Source organism: Branchiostoma floridae, chromosome 3 (genome assembly GCF_000003815.2).
Source record: "Branchiostoma floridae strain S238N-H82 chromosome 3, Bfl_VNyyK, whole genome shotgun sequence".
Taxonomy (NCBI): domain Eukaryota; kingdom Metazoa; phylum Chordata; class Leptocardii; order Amphioxiformes; family Branchiostomatidae; genus Branchiostoma; species Branchiostoma floridae.
This window is the reverse complement of record NC_049981.1, coordinates 30,990,053-31,011,355: the sequence shown is the minus strand read 5'-3', so window position 1 is coordinate 31,011,355 and position 21,303 is coordinate 30,990,053. Positions and strand designations below refer to the sequence as shown.

Genomic DNA, 21,303 nt, shown 5'->3' with positions numbered 1-21,303 from the left:
TGTATGTGACCAGTTTGGCCAGTTCGACATTCTGGAGGTGCTGGTTTTCAAAATAGTTTCCTCACAAACAACACAAATTTCCATCTGAAATCAGCCTCTGACATAGCTGTGTCAATTAACTGTTCATCACATCGAGATACCATTATAGGCATCTATGACGTCAATCTCGCCAGATGATGTTTGTGTACGCAGATAAAATATATCACAAGATGTAGGAAATCGCGCGATCTGTCAGACCAATATGGGCGGTTATCAATACTAGATCCACACTGCTGTTTGTTGTATACGGAATCTGTGTTTGTTGCAAACTGATTTTTGGATGTTGTACGCCCTTCTGACAAACATACCATCTAAACAAAAATGCTAAAAATGTAACAATGACTTCTTCAATTATTGGCTGAGTGATACCTTATCAATGCACACGGAAGTGTTCTGATATTTAGTGGCCAAATGTTGGCAGTTTGAAGAACCTACACTAGCACCTGTCTCTACATACTGTAGCAATGTATTAAAAATGTCGCTAGTTTGTGACCGGTTGAAATGTGACAAACCGTACAGACCGTATCAGATTACACGGTCGTGTCATTGAAACAATCAACATGGTGGACAATGTGCATCACGAGCCATGTAGCAAAAGATTGGTTAGCCTGAAACGTTCTAGTACATTTACCATATCGTTTACAATCAATCAATCAATCAATCAATCGATATATCTTTATTGCACATCAATAGTAACGGGTACAATGTATGACAAGTTCTGCAGTAGCACATTTAGTATCAAATCAAGTATATCAATCATCGTCGAAAAAGACGACCGTCAGGGGCACGATAGGAACTAAGGTGGTAAAGGTGGTATCTCACTGCGCCTGGGGCACCGGTGCGGCACTACGTATACGGGGTTTGTTCACTGCGGCACTGTTTTCTTATTTTCGCCAATTTTTTTTTTAACTTAGATATTGCGTAATACGTAAGTATGAATTGGAAGACAACAAAATACATAAAACGTAAGAAAATATGTTCTTTATCTCTGAAATTCGTTGAGTCGTCTACGAACCCCACAGTGTCGCACCGGTGCCACAAGTGCAGTAAGGTAAAGTAATATCATATAACATTGCAAGGCACATGTGGTCCCATGTGTGTAGTAGGGGCAGTCCCTGAAGGCGGTTGCACGTTGACGCACGGCGGTTAGACTTTCGACCGTAGCCCGCTCGTCCTTTTGCCAGGCGCGAGGGAAGTGCTCACCGCACAGACAACCGCGGCACGCGCGCTGTGATGGACGAGCTTTCTATGACCATCTAATCTGATCTGGTTAAGTGTCCTGTTGACTGTAGTGGTGAAAGTCAACATGCCCCGCGATAGGCATTCCGGTCCTTCTAGGGGGAGACTAGTAACTTGGTCTCGGAGGGGATGTTTAAAAGCTTTAATATCAGATCTGCGCTTGGATAGGGCTAGGACTGACGTGTTGTGCGTAACGTTGCTGCTAATGCTAAAGTCTAGTTTTTGTCTCAAGTCGCTATTTAATAATACATGATAGGATAGAATTCTTCGAAAGAACCTCGATGGAGAAAAATGTTATGCAGTTTTCCCTGGTGATTGTTGTGTTTGTGCTAACGTGCACAGGCGGACACTCAAAAGGTAAGTCGCTTGTTTTGCTGTTGAATGCCGCAGGCCTTTTACAATATGTTCATAAGAACGCAGATGCCACCATATAGCGCACAACCTTTTATGTTATTTCTTTTTATTCAAGGAACCCAAAAAAAAGAGCTTGAGGCTTTCTGAATTGAAACGTCTCAGTATCGCCAAATATGTTCCCCCAGTCATCACCGTAATGCAGAAGGCCACTGTCACCACTATGAAAACGACTAATAAACACTCATCTTATTGTTCGTATCTATCCCTGTTAAAGAGTAAAAAGGAAAACCAGAACCTGGGAGTTCTACCTCCGTTGAAACCATAACGTGATCCCTAATCGCTGATGGTTCGTTGATAGAGGCCCATATTCAGAAGGTATCGTAGGTGTACCATATTGCTAGATGTGTCAACTAACCGTGTCTTCTTTCATTGTCGCTGTCCTTTCTGAGGGTTTGCAATGTTCGATGCAAACTTTCGAAAGTCTGCTTAAAGTAGACATGTCCAAATCCCGCCCAGAAAGACCCCGGCCCTCATGCCTTGATTTCGGTGAGTTAAATGCAGATGTGTAACTTTCTGTGCTTTCTTTCTTTCTTTTCCATTGTCCATTCTGAAGAATACAAAACGATCTGATTGCCATGTTAGATCCAAAGTCTGCGGGTGTCCACGCTTTGACAAGTATGTTGTCGTAACGGCCTACAATCTGTTTTCCTCTGTTGACTAGTTTCTAATTGTTCTATGGCACAACTCAAACATCGAGGCTTGACCAAGTCAAGAAATTAGTTACATAAGATTCTAACCTATAGGCTAATGCCGTGTTTGTTGGTTGTTGGCAGTCAATCACCCCAGGTTTAAAACTTTGCACACTGGATGGGACACATCCTTGACCTTCGTGATTATGTCTCTTGTACTAGCCGTAGTTTTTCAATAACACTTTGGTTCTATCTGAGCTTCTTTTGATGGAAGAAGCTGTTATGTGGTGAGCCAGACATTGAAAATATTTCCATTCCGTTGTACATAGTATGTTAGCCTGTCACCAGCTTGACTGTTTCCTCGTTTCTATGTCAACAGCTGCAAACTCAAGGGGAAACGGAGCAAACATCGGAACAAGGAAATAACAAGGCCATTATGCGCCATGCGAGTTTGTCTCTTATCAATTCATCACAAACCTACGCACCAGTCAAACAACGTACCCTGTACATCAGCGTTACATGCCCATGTCCCATATTCAGGACCTTACGAGACTTTTGCTCCCGACCACTCCCCAACCCAAGGTCGGTGCTGGTGGGGAGCAACCTGTGGAATCCATCCTCTATTCTAGCTTCAGTTCGCTACTCTGATTGCACCAAACTTTCAAAGCAGAATATTTCTTTCCCGATTACAATTCTTTAAACGTCATACTGGGCTGGTGCATACGACTTTTGAAGAATGGTAGGCAATCTCGCCGACCAACACCCGAATACAGTTGACCTTGCTCACGATCAGCTCTTAGCCATGGTCCAGAGAAGGTCGGAAGGCCATGGACAACTAGCACTATCAGTGACATGGGCCTGTCCAGTTTTGATGACAACTTCTATCGCATTCCACGGCGGTCGTCCTCTCGATATTTAACTGATGACATTTGTTTTCAAGCACCCAATGTAGACTTAATCAATTCCATGAACGAAGAACGTCTGAGCTGGTGACTTTACGAGCTAGTGGCTGTTTGACAATGTTTAAAACCAACCCTATCGGCATACATCGTTTAATACGATGGAAATACCTGCCAGTTTAATTAATTGATAAAGATTAGAGACTGAAACGTACAATGTAACGTGTGTTCACCTTAATCCGCCGGGTAACCTATTTTCCTTTTTTTTTAGTTTTTTTTTATAGCATATTTAATGTTATCAAGTCGACGGTCGGTGGTTTCAAATATTTAATTGCAATATTTTCAAAATTTTCAAGTTTGAAACCACCGCCCGTCGACTTCATATCCCCAAATACCCTATTTTCAAAATGAACGGATATAGGTTACCCCGCGGATAAAGGGGAACTAGTGTTATATGCTGAAATTCCTTCCCCAGCGCTGACACCGCAAGGAAATGACGCCCCTCCAAAGTTCCTGAGTGAGCTGTACCATCTGATGCTGGAGGAGTCCGATGAGGACAGCAGCGAATGTACCGGTAATAGTCGCACACTATGTTGGTATCGGAAAGAATTCATACCTTAGATACAGTATAGATGCATTCTATCATTCAGAAATGTCCCTTTTAGATCAAAAGTCGTCATATGGAGATTATTTTTGCAACGTACGCAAAGGTAGATACATTGACAAATGTTAGAAAGCAATTCAGGCAATCACATTGTGTCATAGACTCGGACGGGACAAGACGATAGACAGGAAGATCAACAGATGCACTTGTTGGATTACGGAGGCTGTATGGATCAGGAAATCCACACCAGTCAGGAACCATGATGAGGGGAGATCTAGACACAGTCACGTTTGAAACCGCATTCTGCACATACAGCAGCGACACCTAGCTGCAGTACAAAGTAGAATCATTCAGTATTGTCCTGAGGAGGGTGACAGATCGTCCCCGAAACGTTGGTTAGATATAAACTCTTTGGATGTGCTCATTTGCCCCGTGAGAACTATTTTTCACGACCTTTCTCGTTCTCGACCTGTGCAATGGCCGAGAGGGTAGAGTGTTCACCTTGCATTCGGTAGATTGTGAGTTCGAAAGACTTTAAAAGTAGTACATGATGCTTTCTAATCTCTGATTAGCACTCAGCATTCTGGACTAGCCCCCTGCTGTAGTGATTGCTTAAAGTTGTGTGGCCCAGGGCTACTAAAACGGAGATGGGCGCCGCCCTTTGCGCCATCAGGTGCGGGAAGGACTTTGACTTTAACTTTCTGTTCAGGAACATTTGACTGCGAGTCAGCTGGGCTGGGGTTCCACCGCGACCCGCACGACTGTTCGGCGTTCTACATGTGCGTGCACGGCCGGCCGTCCTGCCACAAGACCTGCCCCTGGGGACTGCACTTCGACACCAGGTACAACATCTGCAACTGGCCCTGGGCGCTGCAGACAACGTGCGGCAACAACGGTGAGGGTGACGCCACTGGCACACGTTCAGGTCCTTACCTCGACTTTTTTTATCGCAAAATACTTGACCGTATCACACCCTTGTTCCCGACCACTCCCCAACTGGGGTCGGCGGGATAATGTTGGGGATGGCCTGGAATACATTGTTGGATTGACCGTATATGACCCTGATGAATGTATAAAAACTATAGAAGGTTTAGTCTGGATGCCAGACCTCCTACCTCAATAATACCAGTCTATCGCGCGGGAGGTTAACACAGATAATCACCGAGAAGATCGTACGGTATCTTAAGATAGTATCAAAAGCTGCCAAAGGAGTGAAGCCGGCCGAGGAGTGTTTTTGGCTACCGGAGCCATAGGATCTGCTTAGAGGGTCTGCTTGGAGGGTCTGCTTGAAGGGTCCGCTTGGAGGGTCTGTTTGGAGGGTCTGCTTAGAGGGTCTGCTTGAAGGGTCTGCTTGGAGGGTCTGCTTGGAGGATCTGCTTAGAGGGTCTGCTTGGAGGGTCTGCTTGGAGGGTCTGCTTGGAGGGTCTGCTTGGAGGATCTGCTTAGACCGTCTGCTTGGAGGGTCTGCTTGGAGGATCTGCTTGGAGGGTCTGCTTGGAGGGTCTGCTTGGAGGGTCTGCTTGACGGGTCTGCTTGGAGGGTCTGTTTGGAGGGTCTGTTTGGAGGATCTGCTTGGAAGGTCTGCTTGGAGGGTCTGCTTGGAGGGTCTGCTTGGAGGGTTTGCTAAGAGGGTCTGCTTAGAGGGTCTGCTTAGAGGGTCTGCTTGGATTATCTGCTTGGAGGGTCTGCTTGACGGGTCTGCTTGGAGGATCTGCTTAGAGGATCTGCTTGGAGGGTCTGCTTGACGGGTCTGCTTGGAGGATCTGCTTAGAGGGTCTGCTTGGATTATCTGCTTGGAGGGTCTGCTTGACGGGTCTGCTTGGAGGATCTGCTTAGAGGATCTGCTTGGAGGGTCTGCTTGGAGGATCTGCTTAGAGGGTCTGCTTGGAGGGTCTGCTTGGAGGATCTGCTTAGAGGGTCTGCTTGGAGGGTCTGCTTAGAGGATCTGCTTGGAGGATCTGCTTAGAGGGTCTGCTTAGAGGGTCTGCTTGGAGGGTCTCCTTAGAGGGTCTGCTTGGAGGGTCTGCTTGGAGGGTCTGCTTGGAGGGTCTGCTTGGATTATCTGCTTGGAGGGTCTGCTTAGAGGGTCTGCTTAGAGGGTCTGCTTAGAGGGTCTGCTTGGAGGGTCTGCTTGGAGGGTCTGCTTGGAGGATCTGCTTAGAGGGTCTGCTTGGAGGGTCTGCTTGGAGGGTCTGTTTGGAGGGTCTGCTTGGAGATTAAACAAAGAGAGGCTTATTCTAGAATTTCCTTGGGGCATGTTTGCCCGAGAGCCGTCGGAGTTGGACTGTGTAGACCCTGGAAACAGTCTGGCATCCAGGCTATAAGTGGTTGAACGATACATAACCATCGGTGTAAGACATGTGTGAATTCATCTTCCCTTGATAAATGTATCTCATACCCATATGAATTAATACCAACATATACAAATGATCTTTATTGACATAACAAAAGTACAGCGACTTTCGTAAGGTCTATTACAACTATATATCTGAACAAACAAACAAACTAACTACCTACACGAATCTCTACGAATTAGTATCAATATATCAACATGATGAGTATCATTTACACAATTGGTTCTAAGATCTAGACATTCTTTGATATATTTACTAATTATATATTATAACGATACTTCGCAGACGCGCCGACATGCGGCCTGCCGGCCATGCGGTCCGTGCTGAGCTACCAGCCCGCCCGGCCGAAGATCGTGGGCGGGCACGAGGCGGTGGCGGGCAGCTGGCCCTGGATGGTCACCATACAGCTGCGGCCTTTCGAGAACAGCCACCTCTGCGGGGGCACGCTCATCTCGGACCTCTGGATCCTGTCCGCCGCTCACTGCTTCTTTAGGTAACATGAATGAATAAAGACCTTTATTGCACATTTTGCCCCACTGGGCTAAGTACAGGTCACATGGTAAGGATCATATATATGTAACAATGGAAACAATCATACACATCTATGTATGTAGATATGCGTCTAATCTATTCTAGGACATTCGACTTCCTCTCGCTTCTTGGTAATTGCATAAATGTAGCTAGCTGTATGGTTTGTTAGAGTTGGTTTATCAAAAGCTATCAGGAATATTAATTTCTTTTTACTGTTAAAGTATCTGAAGTGTTTAATGCTACAAAAGGCACTTAACATTACTTTCCTACCTTCACTCAGGTGGAAATGAGTACCTAGCTTCGGCTAGGGCGGTCCCTCGGATAGGATGTTAAATGGATTTACTAAGTGTCTACTGATAAGTGTCAATCAGTTTACTAAGTGTAAACTGATTGAACATTTTGCTTTAAATCTTGTATGTATATTTATTTGTTGGATCCGTCACCCCACTGCTGTACTACCGTTTTATTTGATCTCACATTGTTTTGTCCTTTGTTTATTTTGTTTTCAAATGTCCTAGTGGTAATGTTAATATTAGCTTTGCTAGAGTGCATTTACCACTGTGTCCTGTTTTATATGTATACCAATAAAAAAAATTTTAAAAAAGTGTCTAAAACCAGCTAACCAAAGAAAGAGAAATTATACTTATACCTTCAAGTACCGGAGTTATCCATCCAGAATTGGGGTGTTCAAATATTCGTGTGTTTTTGTCATTCTTGTAGAGCAGACCTCATTGCCACCAAGTACCGTAGATAGCTTTAAACAACGTTTGCATCCCCAAATATAAGCTTGCTATCTTGGATTAGAATAATCTTTGGTTATTGCAGAGTTAAAAAATTTGGTAGCTCTAGTCCTTATCAGTGGTACAAATATCGTCAATTTCGGGTCCTGGCCCATGGACTATAGATGTGCAAAAGACATGGAACTGATTGTTCAACGCTTGTCTCCCGTAGACAGCCCGATCCCATGGTGTATGAGGCGTATCTGGGGAAACACTCCATCAGAACGGAAGAATCCTACCAACAGGTAAGCATGTGTTCTTAGGATATTTCAAGGAACTTCTGAACCTTCGATTTCCTAGACACATTGAAACTTGTATCGACAAACATCTTATCAACTCTCCCCTTTTTTAGGCATGATTCGTCTAAAATGCATATGAAGAATGTTTCTTGATCTAAAGTGCATATTGTGGAAACACCAACACAGAATTACCAATCTAACTATAATTTCCAACGTTCTATGGAATCTTCCTTAGCGCCTTTCCAATTGAAAGGATCCTTAAGATCATCTGTACAATGCAAAAATTTCTTCCAACACAAAAGTACACACGGACCAAATTTTCAACGACCACTGTCGCCTTCTTCAGGATCAATACCAGTGGGCGTTACAAAGTTCCTGGCACGTTCGACCAATTGCTGACGACACGTATCCGCAAGATCACGTGTTAATAAGGTCACGTGTCCGTACCTATCGCTGGTTAACATTCAGAAGTGACTGGTCATCAGTATTGATCCTGAAGAGGGTGACAGTAGTCATTGTAATTTGATCCGTGTGTACCTGTGTGCTGGAAGAAAATTTAGCATTGTACTATGATTGTTAAGATTATCTTATCAGAAGGAAGATTTTCATACGGCACATCTTACGCTCTTTCCCTATCGCAGAGGATTGAAATAGCTGAAATCATCCTCCACGAAGATTTTGAGCCGGCGGCATTTAGGAACGACATCGCTCTGCTCCGTCTGGCCGAGCCTGCGCACCTGAACCATCGCGTGTCACCTGCCTGTCTACCTGAGGATGACGTCAAGGTGGGCCCTGGCTCCACCTGCGTTATCACGGGATGGGGAGACACGGAGGAGCCGGAGACAGGTGTGCGGCATCAAACTTTCGCTTTCGTGCTTTCTAAAGCCCCCTTTATACCCCCCTCACATTAGGCGGAGGGATGCGGGAGTCTGTGAATTCTGAGTAGGTAGGAGCCTGATGCCGGAGAATAAGGTGTGACCATTTGTTCGTCGGCATCAGGGTCATGCCTCCTCGTAATTTACATGTAGAGCTCGCTGACGACTCGGCCGAGCTAAATTCTTGATTTGTAAAGAGAGACGCATACTGATGCCATTACAACCTTTTTTTGGCGAAAGATGTCAGAGCAAAGTCTAAAAAACGGACATGTATGACGGAAAGTAAAGGACACACAAACTCAAGGTTTAATTTAAGGACAACTGGTCCAGTGACGGGAGACGATGCCGACTTCCAACAACAATCGTCACAGCTGACTGTGTGGTCACGTGTCCAGAGCTATTGGATCAGTTGCCCTGAAGAAGACTGACAAGTTTTTATTTTATTTTACTTCCATCAGTTCCATGGTATTGTAATACATGTATGTCTTGTTGAACTGTTTTGCTTTTATCCTTTTCTTGTATTGATTTGCTAAAGTTCCATCGACAACATCCCGAAATTTGAAGGCATCCAACATTAATGGTTTGTGGGGCTTTCTTTCTTTCTCTCAGCCTCTGACGTGTTAGCTCTCTTTTCGGACGTGCTTCTGGAGGCGGAAGTGCCCATAGTGTCCCATTGGACGTGTCGACACCAACTTCCGGGTTATAGCGTGGATCGCACCACCCAGGTGTGCGCTGGATACACGGAGGGCGGAGTGGACACCTGCCAGGTCAGTATTGGCTGTTTGTACTCACGTGACTATGACGTGTTAGGTCCGCCATGTTGGTGGGTTGGGACACCTGCCAGGTCAGTATTGGCTGTTTGTACTCACGTGACTATGACGTGTTAGGTCCGCCATGCTGGTGGGCTGGGACACCTGCCAGGTCAGTATTGGCTGTTTGCACCCACGTGATCATGACGTGTTTTGTCTACGCCATGTTGGTGGGTTGGGACACCTGCCAGGTAAGTATTGGTTGTCTGTACTCACGTGACAATGACTTGTTAGGTCCACCATGTTAGGTCCACCATGTTGGTGGGTTGGGACACCTGCCAGGTAAGTATTGGTTGTCTGTACTCACGTGACAATGACGAAATATAGAAGTTTGAAAAAATATGCAAAAATTATGCTCATGACTAGTTTGTTTTTAGATATTTTTATGTGCTGTCTTTCATATCATAGTTTTCGTTCCCTCAAAGAAACTTCCCGGCCGAGTGCTGGTTGGGACCCTAGTATCAGTCCTTCCAACATCTGCTTGAATTCGAAGACCTTTCTATTGACCTATTGCACAGGGCGATTCCGGCGGCCCGCTGATGTGCGAGTCACGTGACGGGCACTGGTTTCTGTACGGCATCACCAGTTACGGGGAGGGTTGTGCGCAGCCGCGAAACCCGGCCGTCTACACCAAGGTTCCCGCCATGGTCGCCTGGATCCGGGAACACACGGGGGACAGCAGCGCCACCTACATCCCGCGAGCGGTACCACAGGCAGGGAGCACTGTGTAATCGTTATTGCGTAACGAACTAACAAACTAACAAACAAGCAAATGTGAATTGTTTGCGCATCTTGTGTTCTACTGGAAACATTTCTGTAAACATATCAATGCATAATCACTCCAGACTAAAATCTTACTTTGTATAATAACTAGGACTTTGACTCATGATGTCACTTCGACTACTTCACAAGAGAGTAAGATCGGATGGGCACCAATGTCAATGATTAGTACTACATGTAACTTGCTGTGTAATTGCTAGCTTACCATACCTTGCTAACAAGAAAACACTTGATTGTCCATAAAGGTCCAATGGAAAAGTAATGATTTATGTTAAAAGATGATGATGTCACGATCGCACCCATTATCAATTCATCAACCTGAAAGTCCAAAGATCATCGTCGTTATCCACCATCCTTTGAAGAATTCTTGAATGAATGAATAAATAAATTCTGGAGTGAATGAATGAAGTATGGTGGTCAAATGTCTGACACACTAGATTCGTCTGTACATGTCTCGTCAATTTCACACATAAAATCACTCTTACTTATATTCTTTATTTATCCTTTATTTTTCCCATGCTTAATCTAATCCTTCGTGGCACTTAGAGCCATCCATGTAAAAACTGCAAGAATGCAGATTCACGACGGTAATCCCTAGTCTCCAAGCAGATCCTACAATGGCATAAGATAGTTATCAAACTGGCAAAGGAGTGTAGTCAGCCAAAAGGTGTCCATTTGCCTTGTAGGGAAACACAATCCTAAGCCGGCTTCACTCCTCTGCCAGCTTTTGATACTATCTTATGCTACCATAGGATCTGCTTGGAGATTAGGTAATCCCACCGCTGCCACCAGTGTTATAGGAAGGACGTCTACTCTGATAATCTCCAAGCAGATCCTACGGTAGCATAAGATAGTGTCAAAGGTTGCCAGAGGGTTGAAGCCGGTCTATGTGTGTATTTGGCTACCAAACGTACACCTCTTGTTCCTCTTGGCTGACTAGTGACTACACTCCTTGGCCAGTTAGGCACTATCTTATGCTATCGTACGATCTGCTTGGAGATTACAATCTGGCTCAAGACTTGGGTGAAACTGAGATGGGGACTTTCGGGCGGCCTCTCCCTTTATTGGGTCTAATTCACAGCAGATGTCACAATACTGTCATGGGCTAACTGGCACCTGCTCACACATGGCCTGCCTACAACGGTATGAACGGTCTAGTGCTAGGTGGGCAAGGCAGTATAAGAAGAAGAGAAAGAGTTAGACTATAGATTGTCCAATAGAGGACCGTTTGGTTTGATAGCAGTTGAGAAAGTGTGAAACAAAGAGAAACAAAAGATCTAGAGACATGTTCGATTTTGTAGTTCTGTGGCAAAAGGCTTTGGACCAAAGGCAAAGCTGAGACTTATGAGCGTCTTTATTACGCCTCCTAGCGGTTAGACTAGACACACCAGCAAAGTAAGGAGGGGAAATTATTGGACGTTTCCCTGTCTATGATATCTATAGCAACTGAAAACATTTTGTTGTTGTTGCTGTTTACAGACTACACTATTTCTATTAATGACATAACGTTTATTTGGGTAAGAAATTGTGAAAGTCATTAAATTTCAAAATTCCAACCAAAAATTTGACATGAAAGTATACCAAAAGTTTTTTTCTGAATCAGTATTCTTTATGATATACTTAATCTATTTTTTGCTCTCAAATGAAATTCAAAAACATGTACGAAATTCAAAAGCCTGTATGTTACGTGCATTTTTACCGCTCATTCCACCCCTCCCCCCAACGAGTGGTTCGTCCCTAATCCCGCGAGAATTGAACTGCAGACAGCAAAATGGCGTCCGACCGCTGTCGAATTTTTTATTTGATCGTTGAAAAGAGCGATAATTACGCTTAATTAGCTAATTAGCCAGTTGACGACGGTTTTGTTGCCACTTTCCTGACAACAGGTCAGCGTTGTATGGCTTCAGATTGCGGCTTCCCCGTATTTTTGACCCGAAAATCGCCGGCGAGATTTAGTGTTTGGACGGTTTGAAAGGTGAGAACTTTGTGCCCTTGTTTTGCCACAACTGTAGCGGTATCGGGTTCTGTAGCGCAGGTCCGCGCTCTGTACAGCTCTTTAGAAAACTGTTCATGCACTTGGCTTTGAGAGGATCCAGAGATATCGCTCCTTCTCACCCGAGGTAAGTGTGTAGCTGTAAAATATCCACGTTGAAGAGTGAAAGTTTAACTTGATTTATAGGCATTTATTTGACACCTACCCAAGAAGGAGACACTAACACGCTACTGGGTAGGCACTACACCTTGGTAGGCGTAGCCAAAGGCGCCCGGTTGATCTAAAATCGTTAAAAATTAAGGCGTTTACAATCAATTGCTGCGGAAAGAACTCACCAGTTCACGGCTGTTACTGTGTCGTCAGCGAATAGTACGGATTCTGGAAGCCGTTTTAAGTTGTTGACTTTTGGTATCGGACACGCATTAAACGGTGCAACCCGGAAATCCATTGGCTTACAGTAGCTGCTATATTATACCTTTTACTGCATTAGGTGGCGTGTTTATGCAAACAATTTCGCATTATTTCTAGAACTTTTTTTGCCACAGATAAAATATGAATATAGAAAAGCTTCAAAAAGAAATATTTTGCTAGTTCCTACCGCGATCTGATTAAATGCTGCGGCATTTTAATTTCGTTCTGTTTGTTGTTTCCACCGTCCGTTCAGAAAAGGCAAGCTTCGTCTTGTACTATGACTCCCTTTCTTTGAGAACAACAATGTAGCCAGTTTTATTTTTCTGTTTGCAAATGGAACAGTTCATCTCCGATTTTGCTGCCGTGCACGTGTGTTGTGAATCAGTTGTACATAGTGTATTTTCACCACAGAAGGCAGGCGGAGCTTGCCTGTGTACCATAAACACCTCAGACAATGCCGCGGTGTGCAGGTTATGATTAGACCATCGGCCAAGGCTGTTGTACTGGTGTCGCAGGTTTTGTTTTACAAATACAAGGATTATGTAGTCTTACATTTGGCCCCACATGTGGGCTTTAGTACATGGTTTCACACCCGCACAGAATACACCTGCAACATTATTAGCACACATATACTGGCATACCTGTATTGGGTACACCTGTATTGGATACACCTGTATTGGATACACCTGTGTATTACAAATACTTTACAACGATTATGTAGTCTTACATTTGGCCCCACATGTGGGGCATCAGTGAGGTTTCACACCTGCCTGAATACACCTGTAACATAACTAGCACACCTGTACTAGCACACCTTTATTGGGTACACCTGTATTGGGTACACCTGTGTTTTACAAATACAAGGCGTATGTACTAGTAGTCTTATATTTGGCCCCACATGTGGCTTTAGTACATGGTTTCACACCTGCACTGAATACACCTGTAACATTACTAGCACACCTGTACTAGCACACCTGTATTGGGACACCTGTGTTCAATACACCTTGCTGAATACATGAACATGTAAATGTAGTGGTTGTCCTGCCCTTACTGCCACTAGAACCCTGCCATAGTGGCAGCATTTCGAAGAATTTTGTTATGGTTAGCAGGGCTCGAAATACTTTTTTCTGCATACCTGCACTGGTGCAGGTAACATTGATTGAATATTACATGCACCAGACAAATTTTACCTACACCACTCTGAACTTAAGAATTATGAATCATACTAAAATTGTTCAGGAACCATGCATTGCTATTGTTTTCTTTCATATCATACTTTATCAATGCAGCTGATCAGTGATAACAATCCATACACATCTACATCATAGGACATTCATTTATAAAACCCAGTACATGGACCAGTGCAGGTTAGGTGCAGGTCAGGTAGACACCAGAAATATCTGCACAGCTCCAATTTTACCTACACTAACATGCATATGCAGGTGGTATTTTGAGTGCTCGTTAGTAAGAAAACAGTACAATCTACATGTCATTGAAACTGAAGAAAATTTCTCCAAGATAAATATCAGACATTGCTTTTCTACATATTTGAGGTATTTTGAAAATGATACATGAAAGAGAAAAAATAAATTTCAAGCAATAGGACATGTATTAATTTGTTTTACAATAGTTAAACGCTTGTTTTGACAGTTGTGCATGTACATGTAACTTGATACCTAACCGACAAGATCCATATCTTCATTTTGTGCATTTAGTAGAGGTCTACTGGTATTTCATTTTGGATGTAACTTTTGCAACTGAGCTGCACTAAACTTCAAAGCAAAATTCTATGTGTAATGTATTCCTGTAAAAATCAATGAATATATACCCACAACTTCAGCTGTCGTATTAAGAAGGCATAGGCAACTTTTTGTTTTGTGTGTGCATTCACAGTAGCCCTGGGGGCAGATCCAGATAACCTTTAACCTTACACAGTATTCCACCTGTCAATCACACCTGTTGCCATAGAAACCTGTTCCACATAGCAAGACTATCTTCCTTGCAGCTTGTGATGGTTTGCTTAGCTGTATTTTGTTAGCCTGACACCAGCAGATCTCCTGTGATGCATATGCTATAGCCTCCACCAGGCCTTCCTACAGGGGTGGGGGGATCATAGAATTCAGAAAAAAATTGAGAAATTGGCCAGGGGAGTCAGTCCCTGCTTAGCTACATGTTTCCCCTTCTGCGTGGCCAACCGACTTGTCTGGTAGCAAAACTTCCCTAGGAAATTATTCTACCTATGATGGCCAGCATAGTCAGTCTGGTAGAGACTACATATACAGCTGTCAGGGTCACTTACGACTCAAACCAGTTTGAGTAGACTCTGTGTACTTTTCAAGGGCCTGACGTATTTGCGGAAGCTCCATTTCAAAGTAGGGCAGAGAAAGGACCTGTCAGTCTAACTGACCTGACATCTGAGGCCTTCTGCCTCTTGTCTGACAAGTGTGGTAATTACGTTTGCTGTCATGTAGAGTCACTTCATTTTTCGGTGTATAGGACCCCCTACTGTGTTCAGGGCTCGAAATACTTTTTTGCAGGTAACATTGGAAATTACCTGCATCAGACAAATTTTACCTGCACAACTCTGAATTTAGGAAGTATGGTTCATACTAAAATTGTTCAGGAACCATTGCTATTTTTTCTTTTATACTTAATAGGTAGTAACCGTCAATGCAGCTAATAACAATCCATATACACCTACATCATAGGACATTTATGTATAAAACCCAGTACTAGTACATGAACCAGTTCAGGTTTGGTGCAGGTAGACACCAGAAATACCTGCACAGCTCCAATTTTACCTACACTGACCTGCATATGCAGGTGGTATTTCGAGCCCTGGTGTTGAAAGACAGATATAGTGTAAAGTTTCCAGGTGCATGTTGGCTTGAATGTTATATCTGGTTGGCATGTCGCTGTACTGGAAACTTAACACACCTGTAAGATTTACACACCTGTTGGAGCTAGAGCCCTCAGGAAAATAATGTCTCTCCTGGGATTTGAAGCAAATGAAGGAAATGTGACAATAATTAAGACTGCAGTTTTCAAGTGACCCACTTGAACAGAAATCCCACTCTAGAAGATTGTTTAAGTGGTCCTTCTTGTTGTAGAAGACGAACAACGACTCAAGATATGTATTTTTCTCAGAGTCAGAGGGAAGTGTCCCGCAACTCTATTCTAGGTTATAACACAAACCTGTAGTCATGACTCTTTAAATCTTGACATTATGTACTTCTTGGAATGCCTATCAGATTGTTATTTTATATGCCATGCACTGTCTGGACAGTTTCTTCCTTAATATACAAGTGGCTAATGGGCCACAATTATACCATTAGGCCACACCAATTTAACATGTCGGTCCTCAGATTTAAAAAGATACAGCTGAACTGGAAGAAGACCAACTTTGTTTGTGTCTCTTCATCATGTATTGCAATTGTTAATTTTTTTCTTGTATTTGCCATACAACAATTGTATAAATCAGTGTTATTCAGCTGGTTTTGTGCACACTGTGAGGCTGATTTTTTTAATAAAACTATTAAACTATCACATGAAAATGTTAAATTTTTTCTTGTATTTGCCATACAACAATTGTATAAATCAGTGTTATTCAGCTGGTTTTGTACATACTGTGAGGCTGATTTTTTTAAGATAAAACTATTAAACTATAGCAAGAACAGTATGAAGGGAAAGTCTACAAGAATGTTTGTACCACGTTCTATTGAAACGAGCAAGTCAGATTCAAGTTTTCTTTCCATCCCTCTGTTTTCTTCTTCTCTTTTTCCTACACTTTTGTCAGATGGAGACCTAGAAACAAGGAAATTATTTTGAGATGGCCTCCATGGGACCTGCTCCATTTCAATAATGGCCACAGAAAATTCCTGAACCCAGTGATGTGAAAAAGGGATCAACACGGTAATGTTTCATGTAGGCGGGAATCGTCCCTGACTGTTGTCGTGGTGACAGTTGCCTTGGTAACAGATAAGGTTGGCAGAGCAGGCGCCTGGGAAGGGGGACAGGTCAGTTGCAAGGTCGGTCAGCTTGTGTCTGTCAGAGTGGATGTTGTTGTGTGCCTGGACTGGTGCATGTGTTTCTAGTTGTACTGAAGCAGTGAAAGCTCAGACAGAGGTAAAAGTGCTTAGTGTTTACTATCTGAAAGTCTTCTGAGGTAGATGGTATGCCATTCAGTACTTTCTCTCCTGCTGTAACTGTATATTGTATGGCAGACAAGACTGCCCAACCATATGTGGATCTTTGTTTTTGTTGTCGGTTTTGGTCTGATGCATGTATTACAACTGAAAGGTGCTAATGAAGACTTAGTGCTCAGTGATTGACATCTCCCAATCTTCTGAGGTGGATTGTAAGTCACTGTCTGCTTTGGGTAAGTATGGTTTAAGTCTCAAAGATTCCGCCCTGTGCCTGCAGTGTGGATAACTGGGTTTGTTTGTTTGCTCCTTGTGTACTATATTCCTGGGAACTTCTATTCTAGCCTGATAGCCAATGCCGCCTTGTTTGGCTTGAGTATGCTGCAAGCGTAACTTGTTTCTTTAAAAAGGGAAAAGCCAAAGAAGGCCAGATATCAAGCTGCGTCAATTCTGAACACGGAAAACACTGCCATTTGGGTTCACCTTTACTAGTGATCCATATAGGAGGGTCTGCATGGGGGATCCGGACAACCAATTACGTTGAATTCAGAAGAACCCCCTGTGTATTACGCTAAATCAAGGAAGGTAATTACACTAAATTTGGTCGCCTTGCTACGAATTACATAGATGAGATGGTTTTCCATACGAGTTACGGGAAATAAAAATAGGCTGCCTACGCCTTACGGAAAGGAGCATGCAGACCCTCATATACTATATACATGTAGGACCAAAAGAATCAGAAGAGGGAATACTGACTTCAGGCCCAGGACAGAATTACAAATGCTAGATGCTTCAGGTTTGTTCACCTTTATTCTATTCATCTTGAGTGGAATAGACTGAGTTATGGAGGGTCTGATTATTTTGTTAATTGGTGATTAGGCTGTAATATGATAGCAGTACTGTGTGGTAGTAATAACAGGTAAAGTGGTGCTCCACAGATACTTGTCGGGAGCACACATAGCTACTTCTGAACAAATAATGGAGATCCGTAGATGTTGTGTATAGACTGTCATCATAGACTGTTGTGGTGGGCTCCAACAATGCAATATGTTTCATTCCAACATAGAAAAGGAATTGCCATGGAAACCTTAAGCTGAATTGACCCATGCTATAGCTAGAGTTGACAAATGAAGATTCTGTATGTTTGTGGTAACTGTTATCATGACTCTTAAATTAATGACTTGAACAATTTTTGACATCCAGAGAGAGCTCAATACCACCACAATTGTATGAAGTTAGTCTGTATGACACAAACTCTGCTGTTCATGGCTGAAACTGGCCTGTAGGAGGCCTGCCGGATGTTGGGTGGGTTGCTACAAGCAAGATATAATCAGGAAATTATGTAGTTATCTCGAGCAAAAATTTAAAGTGGAGATTTTTCCTTAGGCTGATTTCTTTACCACTATATATTTATCCCTTTCACCAGCGTGAGAATTGAGCATGTTTATAGTAGAGAGTTTGGTGTAAATATTTGATAGAAAGCCGAGACCTCAGGTACAAAGAGAGGCCGGAGAAAGTGGGTCTGTGACCTGGAGCGTTCCTTGTGACCGCTGTGTCTTCTTCATGCCTGCTTGAACATGCGGGTTGTTGGCTTAGCGTAACCGATAAACCGCCTTCAGGCTTAACGCGCCAGTTTTGTACAAAAGGTACAAGCCCCATAAGAAGGAACTGTAACGATTGTCTCAGCCGTCATCCTTCTGAGTCTGACGCTATTTGTTAAAGTTTATTTGCAAGTTCGTGCCCGAGGGCTAATTGCAAGTACATGGTATACACATAGTGACAATGGACAGTCATAAACAATATTCTAATCTAATACTAGTGTTGGCTATTTCTAAACAGGTTGGGTTTGACTTCTTTTTTGGAAGCAGAGGGAGACGAAAAGCCCCACATTTTCTAAAATTTGTGGGTTCTGCGATTTCAAGAGAAAAGTAGCTTTCTGTTCGTCTGTCAATGTGGGGAAGTTGGGATAATACTTTGTGACTTCTCTAAACAGAGTGATTCTTTCGGTTTCATTGAATGAACATTTGGAAATGAAATGTGTCTCGTCTCCCACTGCTTTAGATGTACAATATTTACAAATTCTTTCACACACTGGTAATCTCTCACTGGTAAGCTATATCGACCAAGGAACTGTAACGTTTGATCCACAAGCTCACATCAAGATGGACCCTTTCTCTCTTCGATAATGGTAGAGGGAATCGCTGCCGGTGTGGCCCTCCTCAAACCTCAACGGGACTTCCACCTTTCCACCTGAGTCAAATGAGAAATAGCTTGGGATTTGAACCAATTCTATTGGGATTAGATTCTTACTAAGTCACCGACCACAAGATCACCTCGCTACCTATATCAAGGTCACATATCAGTTCTTAGAATTGTGTGTGTAAGTTTAATACATAGGAATTTGGAAGTCACAGCTAAACCTTCTCGAAGTGTCACACAAATTTGGAAGTTAGTGGTTTTTGAAGTGCTCTCAAAGACATTTTTGATGCCATCTTATGATCTCACCTTTTCGTGTCGCTCCTACAGGTGATCCTCAGCAGCTGCAGAGACCAAGATGTTGCCAAGGTGATATAGTGAGCAGCAGTTACCATGGCAACATCATCCTTCAGCTCCATCCTCCAGGTAAGGATACAATGGCAACCATCTGTCACTATGGTAACAACATCCTCCTGGTAAGCGTACCATGGCAACCATCTGTCACTACGGTAACAGCATCCTCTATGTAAGGGTATTATGGCAACCATCATACTTTATTACAGTGTTGCTGTCCAGTTTATTTCTATTTAAGGCTTCTCCTGATTGGTGTGTAACATTGCTTTCTGCTCCCTGATTGGCAGGTGTACCAGGGCTGGTCCAATAGCGTGCCGTGTTGGGAAGGCACATGATCAAACTTAAAAAAGTAAACTCTTAAGTCTTAGGAATGAGAAAAGTACTGTATTTCAGTGTTGCTCTCCAGTTTGTTTCTATGTAAGGCTTCTCCTGATTGGTGTGTAACATTGCTTTCTGCTCTCTGATTGGCAGGTGTACCAGGGCTGGGCCAATAGCGTGCTGTGTGAGGGCGGGTACCTGATTGAGGACCTAACAGAGCTGCAGAATGGCGCCCTGCTGTGTTGCCTGGTGGACATTCTGACCGGCTCCAACCTCACCCCAACCAGCCAGGTAACCATGACAACATCAAAAATTTGGCTTTAAAGTGCCAGGTAACCATGACAACATCGAGCATAACAGTGCTCAAAATACCCACTTGCACACTTGCAAATGCAACCACAATCTACTTGCAGCAACTTGATTTTAAACCCAGGGAGCGCAGTGCACAACCAGAAATTTAGACTCAGCCATGTTTGGGACCGCATCATTGCTGCTTTGTGACGTAGCGGCAAGGATGCTTAGCGTATCACGTTCGAGAACATTCCAATGTCAAGTAACTATGTCACAATGCAATAGGTTATTTTTTGGATTGTTCATTTAGCACCGATAGTATTTTGTTTCATTTTGTACTGATGAAGGTGACAGATGATTGTCAAAATGTAACTGAAGAATTAAAGGAAGGTTGAATGTGTAAACGAAGAAGACTGTGTTCAAAGTAAATAATGTTTTGTACATTATTTGTGCCATTGTAGATCAGCAGCCCTACAGCCAGCCTGGAGAATGTGGAGAAAGTGCTGAGTCATCTCAGGCAGCACGGCATCAAGCTCAGCGTCACTGCCAGGGGTAAGCCTCAAACTTCAGACTTTATCAGAATCAGCATGGTGGCTCGTACACAAAGTACAGTGCTGCATTGAGTTGATATTTACAGATACATCAAAAAGTAACATGCAAGACAGTCTTTAAAAGATGCAATCCTGTACTCAGACAGACAGCATCAGTCTATGTTTTTGAGATATCTGGGATGTCTAACTAAACTCTGTCTGATCAACCTTACTTTGGTATAGTCAAACCTGTACTAGTTTCAGGTCATCCCTCTGACTGTTTTCCCTTAGAGCCAAGTATTATCAGAATAGTAGAAAAACTTAAAAGAAAGGGAAGAGAGAGTATGATCATTTTCTTCAAATCCCTTGGATGGTCACTGATACACACGCTTGAATGTACTTACATTAATGTAATATGTACAACATACTATAACCACCCGTCACTGCACTTTTCCAATGAGTTTTATACATTCTGTAATGCAGATATAGACCTTCAAGATAATGTTGTCTGTTTCTCCATTATCTTCCTGCAGGCGTTGTGTGTGGTGAACTCAAGTCCCTACTTGACGTGGTGTGGGCCTTGATTCTACACTATACAGTGCACAGCAAAGGTAGAATTCTGATGCTTCTCAACACAATATTACATGGAATGAACAATATTTTCTATGGATTTGTTGGTAAAATCTGGCAATGTAAAATTTGCCATATCTTATCAATTTCAAAACTATTACGTGGCATGAAGGTACAGTAATTTTGTAGTTAAAATGTTTGCATGTGATGGTTGTGTTTGAAGAAACCCAATTTCTATTATGTCTATATCACACTATCATTAAAGTGCTGGCAAAAATTGTGTTCCAATTGAGAAATGTTTGTATGC

General features: G+C 43.0%; 2 protein-coding genes across 4 annotated transcripts in view; both read left to right on the top strand.

The window, feature by feature from the left end:
• The first annotated feature begins 1,377 nt into the window (after positions 1-1,377).
• LOC118412336 (serine protease 30-like) lies at positions 1,378-10,599 on the top strand. 3 transcript variants are annotated; one of them, XM_035815131.1, is made up of 8 exons: positions 1,378-1,635; positions 3,696-3,794; positions 4,534-4,749; positions 6,464-6,671; positions 7,661-7,733; positions 8,369-8,573; positions 9,212-9,369; positions 9,930-10,599. In XM_035815131.1, exons 1-8 carry the CDS (start codon positions 1,560-1,562, stop codon positions 10,140-10,142), a joined length of 1,248 nt encoding a protein of 415 aa, XP_035671024.1. In that variant the 5' UTR covers positions 1,378-1,559; the 3' UTR covers positions 10,143-10,599. The 3 variants fall into 3 exon arrangements, with proteins under 3 accessions (XP_035671024.1, XP_035671026.1, XP_035671025.1); XM_035815132.1 differs by having other exon boundaries at positions 1,380-1,635; positions 4,534-4,719; XM_035815133.1 differs by lacking the exon at positions 4,534-4,749 and having other exon boundaries at positions 1,379-1,635.
• Positions 10,600-19,326: 8,727 nt separating this feature from the next.
• The window catches only part of LOC118411824, a 42,057-nt gene continuing 40,080 nt past the window's right edge, over positions 19,327-21,303 (top strand). The window contains exons 1-4 of the mRNA XM_035814312.1: positions 19,327-19,359; positions 19,759-19,896; positions 20,358-20,448; positions 20,960-21,037. Of these exons, the coding sequence (XP_035670205.1) occupies positions 19,327-19,359; positions 19,759-19,896; positions 20,358-20,448; positions 20,960-21,037 (340 nt within the window). The remainder of the gene's footprint in view (positions 19,360-19,758; positions 19,897-20,357; positions 20,449-20,959; positions 21,038-21,303) is intronic.